This window comes from Danio rerio, chromosome 1 (genome assembly GCF_049306965.1).
Source record: "Danio rerio strain Tuebingen ecotype United States chromosome 1, GRCz12tu, whole genome shotgun sequence".
NCBI classification, from domain to species: domain Eukaryota; kingdom Metazoa; phylum Chordata; class Actinopteri; order Cypriniformes; family Danionidae; genus Danio; species Danio rerio.
In genome coordinates this window covers 2,759,702-2,775,372 of record NC_133176.1, presented here as the reverse complement: position 1 = coordinate 2,775,372, position 15,671 = coordinate 2,759,702, and the positions used below count along the sequence as shown (strand labels likewise).

General features: G+C 38.1%; 1 protein-coding gene across 2 annotated transcripts; it reads right to left on the bottom strand.

The window, feature by feature from the left end:
* Nucleotides 1-7,871: 7,871 nt before the first annotated feature.
* slc5a3a (solute carrier family 5 member 3a) lies at nucleotides 7,872-15,218 on the bottom strand. Of its 2 annotated transcripts, XM_073923344.1 has the most exons (2): nucleotides 15,082-15,218; nucleotides 7,872-12,328 (listed from the first exon to the last, which is right to left on the bottom strand). In XM_073923344.1, the coding sequence occupies exon 2, from the start codon at nucleotides 12,265-12,267 to the stop codon at nucleotides 10,252-10,254; it is 2,016 nt and encodes a 671-aa protein (XP_073779445.1). In that variant the 5' UTR covers nucleotides 12,268-12,328; nucleotides 15,082-15,218; the 3' UTR covers nucleotides 7,872-10,251. The 2 variants fall into 2 exon arrangements, with proteins under 2 accessions (XP_073779445.1, NP_001153309.1); NM_001159837.1 differs by lacking the exon at nucleotides 15,082-15,218 and having other exon boundaries at nucleotides 10,252-12,267.
* Nucleotides 15,219-15,671: the final 453 nt, after the last annotated feature.

Sequence of the window (15,671 nt, the reverse complement as noted above, 5' to 3'; positions counted from 1 at the left end):
ATGTAAACTGCACAGAAACACCTACCGGCCCGATAGGTTGGACCGCCGGTGTTCTTGCTGTGAGGCAACAGTGCTAGCCACTAGGCCACCGTGTCGCCCGATCAGAAAAAGTATATAATATATAATTTTGATGGTAATGCATTAATGTTCACCTTTTGTAAAGCTGCTTTGAAACACTATTATGTAAAGCGCTAAACAAATAACTCTAATTGAATATATTTCTGGAGCGTTTGACTCCCACTGTAAGTTAAATGTCAAGGGTGTACACTGCATACGCATGACATTTAATATGTAGTGTTTTCTTCCTCATTCATGTGTTTTTTTTTCACTAGAAAGGAGAAGTATATCAGCTAAGTATATCAGTAATTATGCAACATCACACATTTCACAATTTCAACTCATTGGCAAAGCAAAGCTATTGTTTCTTAATCTACCTGTGTGTGAAGCAAGAGCAGCGACGTCTGTCGTTCTTCTGACGTCTGTTTTTCTTCTTGGGAAAGTTTTTGAGTTGATATTCACACTTTTGTTTGTCAGATCTTGGTTATATGTCATGGGATTGTCGTATCTGAGAGAGAAATTAGACACGGTTATGATTTGAAACTCTAGATTGCATTGAGAAACAACTTATAATAATAATTCTAAATATTAATAATAATATACTGGTGAAGGTGACGCAGTGGTGCAGTAGGTAGTGCTGTCTCCTCACAGCAAGAAGGTCGCTGGTTTGAGCCTCAGCTGGGTCAGTTGGCGTTTCTATGTGGAGTTTGCAAGTTCTCCCTGCATTCGCGTGGGTTTCCTCCGGGTGCTCCGGTTTCCCCCACAGTCCAAGCACATGCGGTACAGGGGAATTAAGTAGGCTAAATTGTCCGTAGTGTATGTGTGTGAATGAATGTGTATGGATGTTTCCCAGAGATGGGTTGCAGCTGGAAGGGCATCCACTGCAACAAAACGTGCTGGATAAGTTAGCGGTTCATTCCGCTGTGGCGACCCCAGATTAATTAATCCGAAAAGAAAATAAATGAAAGAATATACTGGTGAGTGGCACAGTGACTCAGTGTTGGCACTGTCATCTTACAGGTTAAATAAAGGATCATGATGAGGGTGAGTATAGGTTGCTTTTAAAAACGTTTTGCTGACTGGTGTGAAACAAATTGTCTTAAATTAAATACTTATAAGACCAAAGATTGAGTGATTGTTGATTTTAGCAGACAACCACAAGCGGTGCCAGTGATTATACAGGAATGTTTCATCATAAAAGTACCTGGGTGTATATCTGCATAATAAGCTCAGTCTGAAAATACAATTCAAGTGTATAAAAAGGGTTTGAGTCGTATTTATTTATGAACAATAACAATAATAATGATAATTTCTTACATCTATATAGTGCTTTTCTAGACTCTCAAAGTGCTTGACACAATGGGGGATCTCCTCATACACCACCAGTGTGCAGCATCCACCTGGATGACGCGACGGCAGCCATGTTGCGCCAGACCACACACCAGCTGATTGGTGGAGAGGAGACAGAGTGATGAAGCCAATTATGATATGAGGCCATGATGGACAGAAACCAGTGGGCAAATTTGGCCAGGATGCCGGGGTTAAACCCCTACATTTTTGCGAAGGACATCCTGGGATTTTTAACGACCACAGAGAGTCGGGACCTCAGTTTAACGTCTTATCCGAAAGACAGCGCTCACTGAGCAGTATAGAGTCCCCGTCACTATACTGGGGCATTAGGACCCACCGCAGGTTGAGTGCCCCCTGCTGGCCTCACTAACACCACTTCCGGCAGCATCCTAGCTTTCCCATGTGGTCTCCCATCCAGATACTGACCGGGCGCAGCCCTGCTTAGCTTCAGTGGGCGAGCATGTGAGAGTTGCAGAGAGCTAGCTGCCGGCAAGATGACTGAGGTCCTGCATGCTGTAACCTGACCCCTGATGAATAAAGAGATTAAGCAGAAGGAAAATGAATGAATGAATTGTTTCTGCACTGAGAGAGTTAATTCATCAAACTGCATGAAAAAAGGAGAATAAATAAATAAACAAACCAACAAAACCTGTAAAGATTTACTGTTAACTGGAATCAGGTGTTATATAAGTGTCACACATACGCTTGTGTTACTTTTCACATGCAGTGGCATTTATTGTTGCATTTCCCGCTATCGCCTATGCATGTTATGTCACTAGACTAAAGCATAAGGAAGTTTTCAGGAGGCAGACACGCAACGGACAGAAACCAGACCACACTATTAAAATACTAAACATTCATGCAAATAAAAACAGCGGATATCCTAAAAATATTACACAGAGAAAAAAAGAGGTTTTTCATATATCACTAAACCTTAATATTACAATGTTTCTTTAATTTTTTATCATAAGCATTAATATACACTCACCGGCCACTTTATTAGGTACACCTTACTACTACCAGGTTGGACCCACTTTTACCTCAGAACTGCGTTAATCCTGCATGGCGTAGATTCAACAAGCTACTGGATGTATTCCTCAGAGATTTTGCTCCATATTGACAAGATAGCATCACTCAGTTGCTGCAGATTTGTTGGCTGCACATCCAGTTTTGTAAACCAAAGTTGGGTAAAAATATTGATAAACCCAAGCACTGGGTTATAAAGTGTCATTTAAATTTAATTGAAAATATTCCCCCAATATTGAATTTATCCATATTTGACCCAATGTTGGCATTGATTCAGCATCGTCCATTATGTTTTTTTTACTCTATAAATATGAATAATAATACAAGTCAAAACACACTATTTATTTTAATAAATTAGATAAATTCATCCAATTCATTCATTTTTTTCGGCTTAGTCCCTTTATTTATCAGGGGTCACCGCAGGGAATGAACCGCCAACTATTCCAGCATATGTTTTACACAGCGGATGCCCTTCTAGACGCAACCCAGCACTGGGAAACACTCATACACTCTCACATTCACAAACACACTCATACACTACAGCCACTTTAGTGTATCAGTTCCCCTATAGCGCATGTGTTTGGACAGTGGGGGAAACCGGAGCATAAGAAGGAAACCCACGACAACACAGAGAGAACATGCAAACTCCACAAAGAAATGCCAACTGACGCAGCCAGGCCTCAAAGCAGCAACTTTCTTGCTGTAAGGCAACAGTGCTAACCACTTAGCCATAGTGTCGCCTGACAAAAAATACTGTTTAATTTTACTGTATAAATATTAATAATAATACAAATTAAAAAGCAATAATTTATTTAAATATATTAGATAAATTAATATAATTCAGTTCATTTAAATAAATAAATAAAATCTTTAAATAAATGCTGCACAACTATTTTGACATAATAAAAACATGTTCCTTGATCATCAATTCAGCCAATTAAAATGTTTTCTGAAGGATCTCGTGGCACTGAAAACGTAAGAAAATGAGAGTTGAAAATAAACCTTTGAGTAATGAACTACTATCTTAAACATGGATTAAAGCATATTTAAAAAAAAATCATAACATGTAAAACTTTAAACTCTTGCTGTATTATTGTTAACATTAATGCAGCCGTGGAGAGCAGCAGACACATTTAAAAAGTGCAAAATAATTTACTTTCATGCTTTTTTCACTATGTGAAACTATGTGGCAACTTAAAAACTACCTATGAACTCATCAGTCAGAGTGCTATAAGACTCTCTGCTTAATATCTGCTAACACTTTTTGATGGTCCTAAAGACATTCATCAAACCACAGTGCATGTGAATGTACTCTGTGCTCTCTAGCCCCACCTGTGGTTCAGACATAATATTGCAAGCCACATAAATCTGCCTTAACTCCATCAACAAGGGGACAACCACACAAACTGATGACATAGATAGTTATGGTGCAATAATGAGCCATAGATGTTTGTTTAAAATATTCTGTAGACTTATTAAGAACAGCCTGGGAAACTTGTGAAATAACAGACACTTACAGGACAGGCTCAACAGGTTTATGGTGCACTTCAGTTAAACACAGTACTTCAGACCCCGTCTCCAATTTCAAAATCCCTCTGTACATGCAAACCGAACACTCAGTACACAATGCTCACTGAGGCGAACGTAAAGCAGAGGAAATACTGCAAGTTCATTCTGGTTCATTCATTCATTTTACTTTGGCTTAGTTCCTTTATTTATCAGGGGTCGCCACAGTGGAATGAACCACCAACTATTGAGGATGCCCTTCCAGCTGCAACCCAGTACTGGGAAACACCCATACACACTCATTCACACACACTCATACACTATGGCCAATTTAGTTCATCAATTCCTCTATAGCACATGTGCTTGGACTGTGGGGGAAACCGGAACACCCAGAGGAAGCCCACGCCAACACGAGGAGAACTTGCAAACTCCACACAGAAATGCCAACTGACCTCGAACCAGAGACCTTCCTGCTGTGTGTTCACAGTGCTAACCACTAAGCCACTCTGATAAATTCAATAGACAACAAAAAACTGAATTAAAATGCCTGTTTGGGCAATTGTCGGCTGTTTTAAACCCAATAATTGGTCAAATATGCACAAACACAACGTTGCCCAGCACTTAAAATTAATAATTGAAATAATTTTGTTTTCTGGTTTTATGCAGTGCTCAACATATACGAGTTCAGCCCTCACAAATATTATATATGTGCGTCTACATTAGATTAGTCAGCTCTGAAGCCAAATCTGGAGCTAATTAGACTAAAAAGCTTATGATAAAGGTGCAAATTGGTCCACCCAAATTCATGTAAAATAGCAAATAAATAGTAAATAAAATTATAGTAAATAATAAAGTAAATAAAAGTAAATAAAAGTAAAAACAGTAAATAAATAAAATTAAAATAGTAAATAAATAATAGTAAATAAAAGTAAAAATAGTAAATAAAATTTAAAAAAAGAGGAGTGAAACACACGCTGGCTGGATAAATCTCTTTTATTTGGGGGTCTGTCAGCCAATGCACGTGAAAATTCAGCCGCACATGTGTTAACACACACATCATCTCGTTCTCACATTACCCTTATACTCCAACAGATACACTGGTTGCCTATAATGTCACGCAAAGTGGCAACTTAACAAAGTAAAAAATATATAAAGGCATCTCAAAGTCTCATCACACCCTTTAGGGATGCCTGGAATCAGTCGAAAGCTCTTTGTTCAAATCTCAATAGACATTATTTAAAGCATTTAACAGTGTTTGCAATGAAACACAAGGAATGGATTACGGTTAAGGCTAATTAAAACAGTAGCTTCAGCACGCAAGTTCCCAACACTGACAATAGACTCTGTATTGAAAGAGCATTCTTCTTCTTTATAGGAATTCAGGCACCTGTTAACACACACACACACACACACACATACCGTACACACACATCTGGTTTGCTATTCTTCTGGGGACTTCCCATATAAAGAGTTTCATTCTGTACAGACTGTTTATAGATACTATACAGTGCTCAGCATACATGAATACACCCCATTGTGAAAATATATTTATTAAAATAATATTTCAGTCAACAAACATATTTAGAAATTTAACAATACAATTAAATTTAAGCTAAATATTGCAAAAAAAAAAAAATCGACAAAATTTCAACAATTTTTTTTCTTTTTTTTTCTTTTTGATTTTTCCTCTTTTTAAATTTGTATTAAATTTTTTTCTATAACATTTAAATTTAAGTGTGCTAGTTTTTGAAGTGTTATCGTGAGTTATTTTGTTAGATAAGCTCCAGATTTGGCTTCAGTACTTACTAAACTAATTTATCTGCACGAGTATAATATTGTAGAGCTTCCTATTAAATTATTAATCCAAAAGAGAGATTTGTAAGGGGTGCACTTATATATGCTGAGCACTGTATACTGTATCGTCCTAGCCAACCCTGCATCTTAACATTTCCAAAGTTGTTCATTCTGTGTGATGTATAAGAGTGTTTGTTAAACCACGAGGAACTCAATTTAGGTCCCTGCATTGACATTAGTCCCCATGAGTCAATCAGTGTGCAATCAGTATTAAGTCCCCACTGGGATATAAAAACAAGACCACACAAACACTTGATACTGCAAATCCATCAACTAGAAGACCTTCGTGTAAACTAGCTTAAACATCTGGAGAAACCTGTCTAAGGATAAAAGCGAAGACTCAACCTAGAAGTCAAAAGTCCACACACACTTTTCTCATGTACAAGAGAACTCAGTGACACCTGATACCAAACTCTGCATGAAAATGTTACATAAAGTCACTAACGGGAAGTACTTAAAAAAAAAAGTAGAGCAGACCAGAAATGGGCTGATGGGGAAATTATAATTAGCAAGATGCTTTCCCATCTCCAGTCAAGCTGGTGTTAAAACAAGCACCTATATAGCTGCTGTTTCCAGTGGCTTTCATCCTTCAGTGCTACTGACCACATACAAACCACTCATCTACATAGGTGATGTTCCAAAGAAAGAAACCCACAAAGACCTACACACACAAACACACAGCATCTTACTGCTGACAACTAACCAGAGAACACAAGCCATGTAAATAGAAAAGTGTGTGAGAGAGATTTTATTTCAGCTAGTACGCTAACATAGACCCAGCGAGTGTAAACTTTCAGGTTGGCAAATCAAATATTTGATTGTTGTATTATTTGGACAAGAGTTTATAATTAAAGCACATCATTTCAGCAACGACAAACACATACTGGAAAACAAACATACAAAAAAGTCCAGTGGGTTTCTAATGAGGTCAGTGGTGAGTGGAGACGTTTTCAGAGGTGAGAATGACTAACACACACACACACACACACACACACACACACACACAGTCAGACTTGAATTGAGTTACCAAAGCAAAATTAAAACATTTTAATTTAAGTTTGTGTATTGATTTAAGGAAAGGAGAAAACTGAAAGTAATTTTAAAAGTAGAATGCGGAAATGATTCAACATTATGTCACAAGTGCTGTCAATTGAGCTGAACCAGTTTGGAGTCTATAGAAGGTTCCTTCAAGGAAACATCACATGGTTTAGTTCACATGGCTAAAGACCAAAAAGGTGAGTGCACTTGGCATCATCACATTACATTTTAAGTCAAAAATGCAATACTGCAGTACAAAAAAGTGCACATATAAATAAAATATTTTAATTAATTTAAATATAAATAACATTTTTAACACCAACAATAGATGGTGGTTCATTCCGCTGTGGTGACCTCTGATCAATCAAAGACTAAGCTAAAGGAAAATTAATTATTCTTAGAAATACAATAGGTGAATTTCAATAACCTTTTTGACAAACTAAATAGATAGAAAGACAGGCAGGCAGGCAGACAGACAGACGATAGACAGACAGACAGACAGACAGAGAGGTAGATAGACAGACAGACAGACAGACAGACAGACAGACAGACAGATAGATAGATAGATAGATAGATAGATAGATAGATAGATAGATAGATAGATAGATAGATAGATAGATAGATTAGTTTTCAATGGTGAGATTGACTAATACACACACTTTCAGACATGAATCAAGATACAAAGATCAACCAGTTTGAAGTCTATAGAATGTTCCTTCAAGGAAATGCCACATGGTTGACGCTTTATGCATTTATGTAACTGTAAATGTTGAATCAGCGAACGATTGAAGAGTAAGTGCACTCGGCTTCATCACATTACATTTTGAGTCAGATATGCAATACTGCAGTACAAAAACGTTTTGCATGCCATCTTCAATATATATATATATATATATATATATATATATATATATATATATATATATATATATATATATATATATATATAAGCCAAATCTGGATGGATGGTTGGATGGATGGACAGACAAATAGATTAAAAAATCAAAAGTAAAACATTTTGTTTATGTTTTAATTTATTTAAGAAAACAAGACAACTGAAAGTTATTTTAAAAATACAATGCGGAAATTACTCAATATTATGTCACAAGTGCGGTCATTTGAGATGAATGGGATGTTTGACGAGTCTATAGACTGCTCATTTAAGGAAACACCACATGATTGATGCTTTATCTTATTGCTTATCTTACAGTTTTTTCTCCATTGGTTTGCCTCATTTCTTGAAACAGAAATTACTTTCTCAAAACAACATGGACAAACCTCCAAACCACTTGGCAATTGTTCACAACAGACTTCATTTTCTCATTCATTTCATCAAATTGCAAATGTCTCAGTTCATCTTTGCAAATGATTAAGTACAGATAGCCTACATTTAGCACAATTTCCAAGAGAATAAATCTAGTTGATTTAAACCAGGGGTGCTCAATCCTGTTCCTGGAGAGCCACCTTCCTGCAGATTTCAGTTGCTATATCAAACACACCTGGACCAATTAATTAGGACCTGAACACCACTTGATAATTATAGGCAGGTGTGTTTGATATGGGTAGCAACTGAAATCTGCAGGAAGGTGGCTCTCCAGGAACAGGATTGAGCACCCCTGATTTAAACTTCTCAGTCTAAAGCAGGGGTCACCAATCTCGCTCCTGGAGGGCCGGTGACCCTGCAGGGTTTAGCTCCAACTTGCCTCAACACACCTGCCTGGATGTTTCAAGTATACCTAGCAAGACCTTGATTAGCTTGTTCAGGTGTGTTTGATTAGGGTTGGAGCTAAAATGTGCAGGACACCGGACCTCCAGGAACAAGTTTGGTGACCACTGGTCTAAAGGTTGTTTCCTCCAAAATGTGTCAGCGTCATTTAACTGTGTCATTACATGCACTATAGTCTGTTCAGTTGTCAAAATTAGTCAAGACCATATAACCATGAATACCATACAGTAGGTGAATCCTTGGAACATTTGATTACAATTTATTACAGCAATTTATTCTCTGATATATGGAAGTTGCTTTGTGTGAGGTTGATCATTACAATAAAAAGGAGCTACCATTTCCTTGGCTGTATGCGTGCATTGTGTGACGTAAAACCTTGGAGGCTACTCTTACCCTAAAATCCTATTACTTTTTTATATTTTCATACACAAGTGTATTCTATTAGCTAGACAAAAACAGTACAGTAACCATAGTCAATAATAGACTGGGCTAAGACTGTAAGGTGGACATAAGGGATATTTTAGTGGTCCTTTGCCATAATGACAGAACATCTAAACATTTTGACTTGCGGTGCTCACACAATGCCAAAGGGACGAAGCATTTTGGGGGCACTGATTGTTTAAATGAGAAGGAAATTTAGTTTTGACACATGAGTGAACTGTTTTGGGAAAACTATGAGCTTTTGCAAGTGAGCTATAGTGTTGTGCTAAACTGTAACACTGTTTTGCCAAATGATCTTAGAATTTTGAGAATGTGATTTCTGTTTCAAGAAATGAGTCAAACCAATGGAGAAAAACTGTAAGAAAACACCACGTGGTTCACACTTTATGCATTTTTTTGTTGTGATCAATAGCATGAATAATAGAAATAAAACAATACAAAACATTACAACATTAACAAAAACATTACTTCTTAAACAAATATGCAATAGGCAAGTTTTATATAATCTTTGCAATATACTAAATGAATGGATGGATGGCCAAATGGACAGGAAGACAGACGGACAGACGGACGGATAGATATATAGACAGACGGACGGACGGACGGACGGACGGACGGACAGACGGACAGACAGACAGACAGACAGACAGACAGACAGATAGATAGATAGATAGATAGATAGATAGATAGATAGATAGATAGCCAACTGGACAGGCAGGTGGATGGATGGATGGATGGATGAATGGATGGATGGATGGATGGATAGAGATGGATGGATAGATAGATTTATAGATAGATTTATAGATTTATAGATAGATAGATAGATAGATAGATAGATAGATAGATAGATAGATAGATAGATAGATAGATAGATAGATAGATAGATAGATAGATAGATAGATAGATAGATAGATAGATAGATAGATAGATAGATAGATAGCCAACTGGACAGGCAGGTGGATGGATGGATGGATGGATGGATGAATTGATGGATGGATGGATAGAGATGGATGGATAGATAGATTTATAGATAGATTTATAGATTTATAGATAGATAGATAGATAGATAGATAGATAGATAGATAGATAGATAGATAGATAGATAGATAGATAGATAGATAGATAGATAGATAGATAGATAGACAACTTGACAGGCAGGTGGATGGATGGACGGACGGACGGACGGACGGACAGACAGACAGACAGACAGATAGATAGATAGATAGATAGATAAATAGATAGATAGATCTGTTTTACAAAGAAAAATAAACATATAAGAAGATTCCTAGTGCGCACACCAACAGGAGCCCAATGTTAAGAGCAGTTTTGTTTTGTGCAGATTCTTTAAGCATTTCATGAACACTCCTGCCATCATCCTCAAACGGTGAATCAGATTCCTCTGAATGTTCATTATAACCACAAAACCACCCCAAACATTTCACACAGCGTCCCTTATTTCTGGCTGCATGCTCAGTGGCCTGTCTGTGGGTATGAGGAGCCTCCAAGTGGCCATTTGGAAGCATTTCAGGAGGCAATGGTTGAAATTCCACTCCATCCAATGTCTGCTCGAGTTTGCCATTCCCTCCTTTCGCTTTCGTGTCTGCAGGTTGATTCCTGTTGCGCAGTCCCCACAAAGTAGTCTTGGAAATCTGTTCTTTACTTGGTGGATTGGTGCAAAGACTGACAACCACCATCACAAATCCTGAAACCCAAAACAAAACAGCAGCAACATACATGAAATGAACATCCTTAATGAAAGCCGGACGGTCATCAACTGAGTCGCAATCCGGCTCTCTATAGACGAATGCCAGAATCAGTCTTACAATTCCTAAAATCAATCCTACAAAGCCGCCCCAGAATGCACCGGTCTCATTGCAGCGCTTCCAGAGCACTCCCAGCAGGAATAGTGCAGCGATGGGAGGCGTGAGGTAATCAGACACCTCCTGAATGTACAGGAACATCTGACCTCCTTGCATCTCAATGACAAACGGCACCCAAGCAATGCTTATAGCTACTATAAGCACCACAAAGAGGCGACCCACAACCATGAGCTCCTTAGAGGAAGCCTGGTGACGGATCATCTTATAAATATCAAGGGTGAAGATAGTACTGGCGCTGTTAAAGATTGAGTCTAGATCGCTCATTAGAGCCGCCAACATCACTGCCATCATCAATCCTCGAAGACCCACAGGCATGATGTTCATGACCAGTCGAGGATACGCCGTGTTGGTGCAACCGGCTCTACTGTTGCACACTTGCATGCAATGCTCTGGACCAATGCATGCAAGCTCATCAGCAAAAAGCACGCGTGAAATCATTCCTGGAATCACGATGATGAACATCGGGAGGACTTTTAGGACTCCTGCTAGCAAGGTTGACCCTTTGGCGTGGGCAATATTTCGTGCTGCTAAGACTCTTTGGACTATGACCTGATCGGCGCACCAATACCAGATGGAAGCCGGAGTTTGACCAAGAAGAAAAGCAGGCCAAGGCAAGTCCTTATCCAATGGACTCCTCAAAAGCTTAAATGAATCTGCTTTGGGATTCACATGGCAGGAATTTGAGTAGGTTAAATTATTCTCCAGTGTTATAAATGTGATGTTGGGAAGAGCGTTCATGTATTTGGTGCGCAATCCCTCAAGACCCCCGACTTTAACTAAGCTGATAGCCATCAGACACAGTGCTCCTGATATCATCAGGAACGCCTGAAGAGTATCCGTGTAGATGACCGCCACCAGACCGCCAGTGACCGTGAGAAGAGCAGTCAAGGTGATCAGCAGGATTATAGACAGGTAAAGATTCCAGCCTAGAGACTCCTGGATGAAAAGCGCTCCCGAATAAAGATCCACTGAGAGCTTGGTGAAAATGTAGAGGAGGAGAGTGAGCGATGCGAAGTAGATCTTCAACCGATTGCCGCCAAATCTTTTCGAGAGATATTCTGGCATTGTGTAGACTCCAGAGTGGATGTAGACGGGTATGAAGACCCAGCCCAGGAGCTGTAGCAGGAGAATTGCATTAAATTCCCAAGCTCCGACGGCTAAGCCGCTAGCTGCGCCAGACCCAGCGAGACCGATGAAATGCTCACTGCCGATGTTACTCACAAACAGTGATGCACCGATCACAAACCAGTTCATGGAGCGACCGGCTAGGAAATATCCACTCACGGTACCTCGATTCGCCCTCCACATCGAAAAAAAGCCGAAGCACAGGACAAGAACGAAGTACATGGCAACGACAATGATATCCGCTGCTTCCATTGTTGATGCCATTTTTCAGTTCTTGCTGGAACAAGATATACACGGTTTGGTCGTCCACATATAGCAGTGAATTCTGCAAGAGAGATCATAAATAGATTTGTAAATAATAACAATAAGTTAACTCCATTTAGATGTACAAAAGACGGAAATCAGAACTTCATTTATTTATTTTCAGTTTAGTCTCTTTATTTATCTGCGGTCGCCACAGCGGAATGAACCACCAACATATCCAGCATATCTTTTACTCAGAGTATGCCCTTCCAGCTGCAACCCATCTCTGGGAAACAGCCATTAACACTCATTCACACACATACACTACGGCCAATTTTGCTCACCCAATTCACCTATACCACATGACTTGTGGGGGAAACCAGAGCACCCTAAGGAAACCCACGCTAACACGGGGAGAACATGCAAACTCCACACTGAAATGCCAACTGACCCAGCCTGGGCTCGAACCAGCGACCTTCTTGCTGTGAGATGACAGCGCTACATATTGCACCGCCGCGTTGCCCCGAAATTACAAAGTACATATTGAGTTTAAATCTACAGAGGGTGTTGTAATAAATTAAACGCAGTCTTTTTTGTTAAACATCAATTTGTTTTAACTTTTGTTTTGTTTGTTATTTCATATATTTTAAAATCAAATTTATGTTCAATTGTTTATTTTAATCTATTTTTAATTATCGGTTTTAATCAAATCATGCTTTGTTTATTTAAATATTTTTATTGTTGAATTTGTCACATTTTTATCTAATCACCGTAGTTATTAAGTTATTTATTGGACCTGCAAATTTAGTTAATGTTAACAAAATGTTCATTCATTCATTCATTCATTTTCATTTCGTCTTGGTCCTTTTATTAATCCAGGGTCACCAAAGCAGAATGAACCGCCAACTTATTCAGGACGTTTTTACACAGCGGATGCCCTTCCAGCCACAACCCATCTCTGGGAAACATCCACACACACTCATACACTAGGTACAATTTAGCCTACCCAATTTACCTGTACCGCATGTGTTTGTGGGGGAAACCGGAGCACCTGGAGGAAACCCACGCGAACACAGGGAGAACATGCAAACTCCACACAGAAATGCCAACTGACCCAGCTGAGGCTCGAACCAGCGACCTTCTTGCTGTGAGGCGACAGCACTACCTACTGCGCCACTGCAATGTAACATTTCATTGCGTTAATCTTATTTAATATTTTAGTTTCCTTCTTCTCCAAACATTTTTATACGGACCTCACCCAGGACCCCAAATAAACAAAAAAAATAAAACACTGATCTAACCCACTATTATGCAAGCAGTTTTATACAGAATGGTACAAGTACACTATTGTATATGTAATATATGTTTATAATTTATCATCCAAAGCAAATTAAGTACTCAATAGTTTGAAAAAGCAAAATGAAAAATAACTTTCTAATCCATCACCCTCAAGTGCTTTCAAACATTTCTAAGTTTCTTATACGCCAAAGATTTGTTTTTTCTGAAAACCTGCAACCATTGACTTCTATAATAAAACAAATACTGTGGAAGTCAATGGTTTTAGGGTTCCAACATTTTTCTTCTTTATATTATATTTAAAATATCTTCTTTAGTGTTTAGCAGAAGAAAGAAACTCGTGAGAAAAGGTTAAAACGAGTAAAAGGTGAATAAATGATGACTGAATTTTCATTTTTGAGAGAACTATCCCTTAAAGTGGGCTTCTTAATAAAGAAAAATAACAATTATATCACGAAAAAAGTAAACATGACAGTCAATATCATCTCATGCTTTTCAATGGTATGCAATTGGTTTTATTTATACATTTAAACCTAAATAAAACTTAATTTTTATACAGTTTATATACCAACTGTACAATCAAACTATATAATATCTAAAGGAGCATGTTTTATGTTTTAGATTAACCTTAGATTAAAAAATCAACGATAACACTCGATAATCAAAGGGCAAATCTCAACCATTAAAAACAGCAGCTGAGAGAAATTAGTGTCCCACTTTCAGACAAAGTTCTCGTCACGGCTCATGAGGAGTCTGACAGAAATAAATGCGATTTCTTAATGATAAAAAGCTCATTTATATGCTTAATAAGTACATTACGTCTACAATTATGCAATTTATGTACTTTATAATATATTATACCAAAGCAAAGGAAGTATCCAATGTTTTAAAAGGATAGTTCACCTTTACTCACTATTCAATCAACCTCAAGTAGTTTCAAACCTTTATAAGTTGCTTTCTTATAAAATAAATAAGAACCTGCAACCATTAACTACTGGAGAAGGAAAAACAAATACTATGGAAGTCAATAGTTTCAGGTTTCTAACATTTTTCAAAATATCTTCCTTTGTGTTTAGCAGAAGTTTAGCTTAGAAACGAGTAAGGTGAGTAAATTATGGCAGAATTTCCATTTTAGGGTAAACTATCCCTTTAAGTTGACTGATAAATAAAGACGAATAATATCACGAAAAAAAACGTGACAATTAATATTGTCCTACGTTCCCGTACATGCAATACATTATGAAAACACCTACTTATACATTTAAACCTAAATAAAACGTAATGTTTAAACAGTTTATATTTCTACAATCAAACCAGATACTATCTGAAAGAGCTTGTTTTATTCAGATTAACCTGAAAATGACAATTCAGCGTGAACACTCGATGAGCAAAAGGCAAATCTCAATAATTACAAACAGCAGCTGAGTGAAATTAGCATCACACTTTCAGACAACACTCCTGTCAGAAGTTCATCACGGCTCATGCGGAGTCTGACAGAAATAAATGTGATATCTAAACGATAAAAACTCGTTTACTCACCGAAGTCTTTACTGTGCAGAGATTTTACCCGGCGTATGATGATGATAATGGAGATGATGATAAGTAAACCGTTAAACGCCTCCATTTGCTCCCCCCGCGCGCGGCCAGAACGTCAGGAAACTGCGCTCCGCCCACCTGCTGAATTTCCACTGTTGGGGTTGTGGTAAGGGCACGGTGGCTCACTGTCGCATCATAACAGAAAAGTCGCTGGTTCGAGTCCCGGCTGTGTCAGTCAGCATTTCTGTATAGAGCTTACATGTTCTCCCCGTGTTGGCGTAGGTTTCGTCCGGGTTCTTCAGGTTTACCCCACAAGTCCAAACACATATAGGGGAATTGAATAAAGTAAAGTGGCTGTAGTGTATGAGTGTGTTTGAATGAGTGTACGGGTGTTTCCAGGTACTGGGTTCCAGCTGGAAGGGCATCCTCTGTGTTAAACATATGCTGGAAAAGTTGGTGGTTCATTCCACTGGTAAATAAAGGAACGAATAAATGAATAAATGTATTAATTAATAAATAAGAGAATGAATGTATGAATGAATAAATAAATAAATAATGAATGAATGAACAAATTAATAAATAAATACACGAAT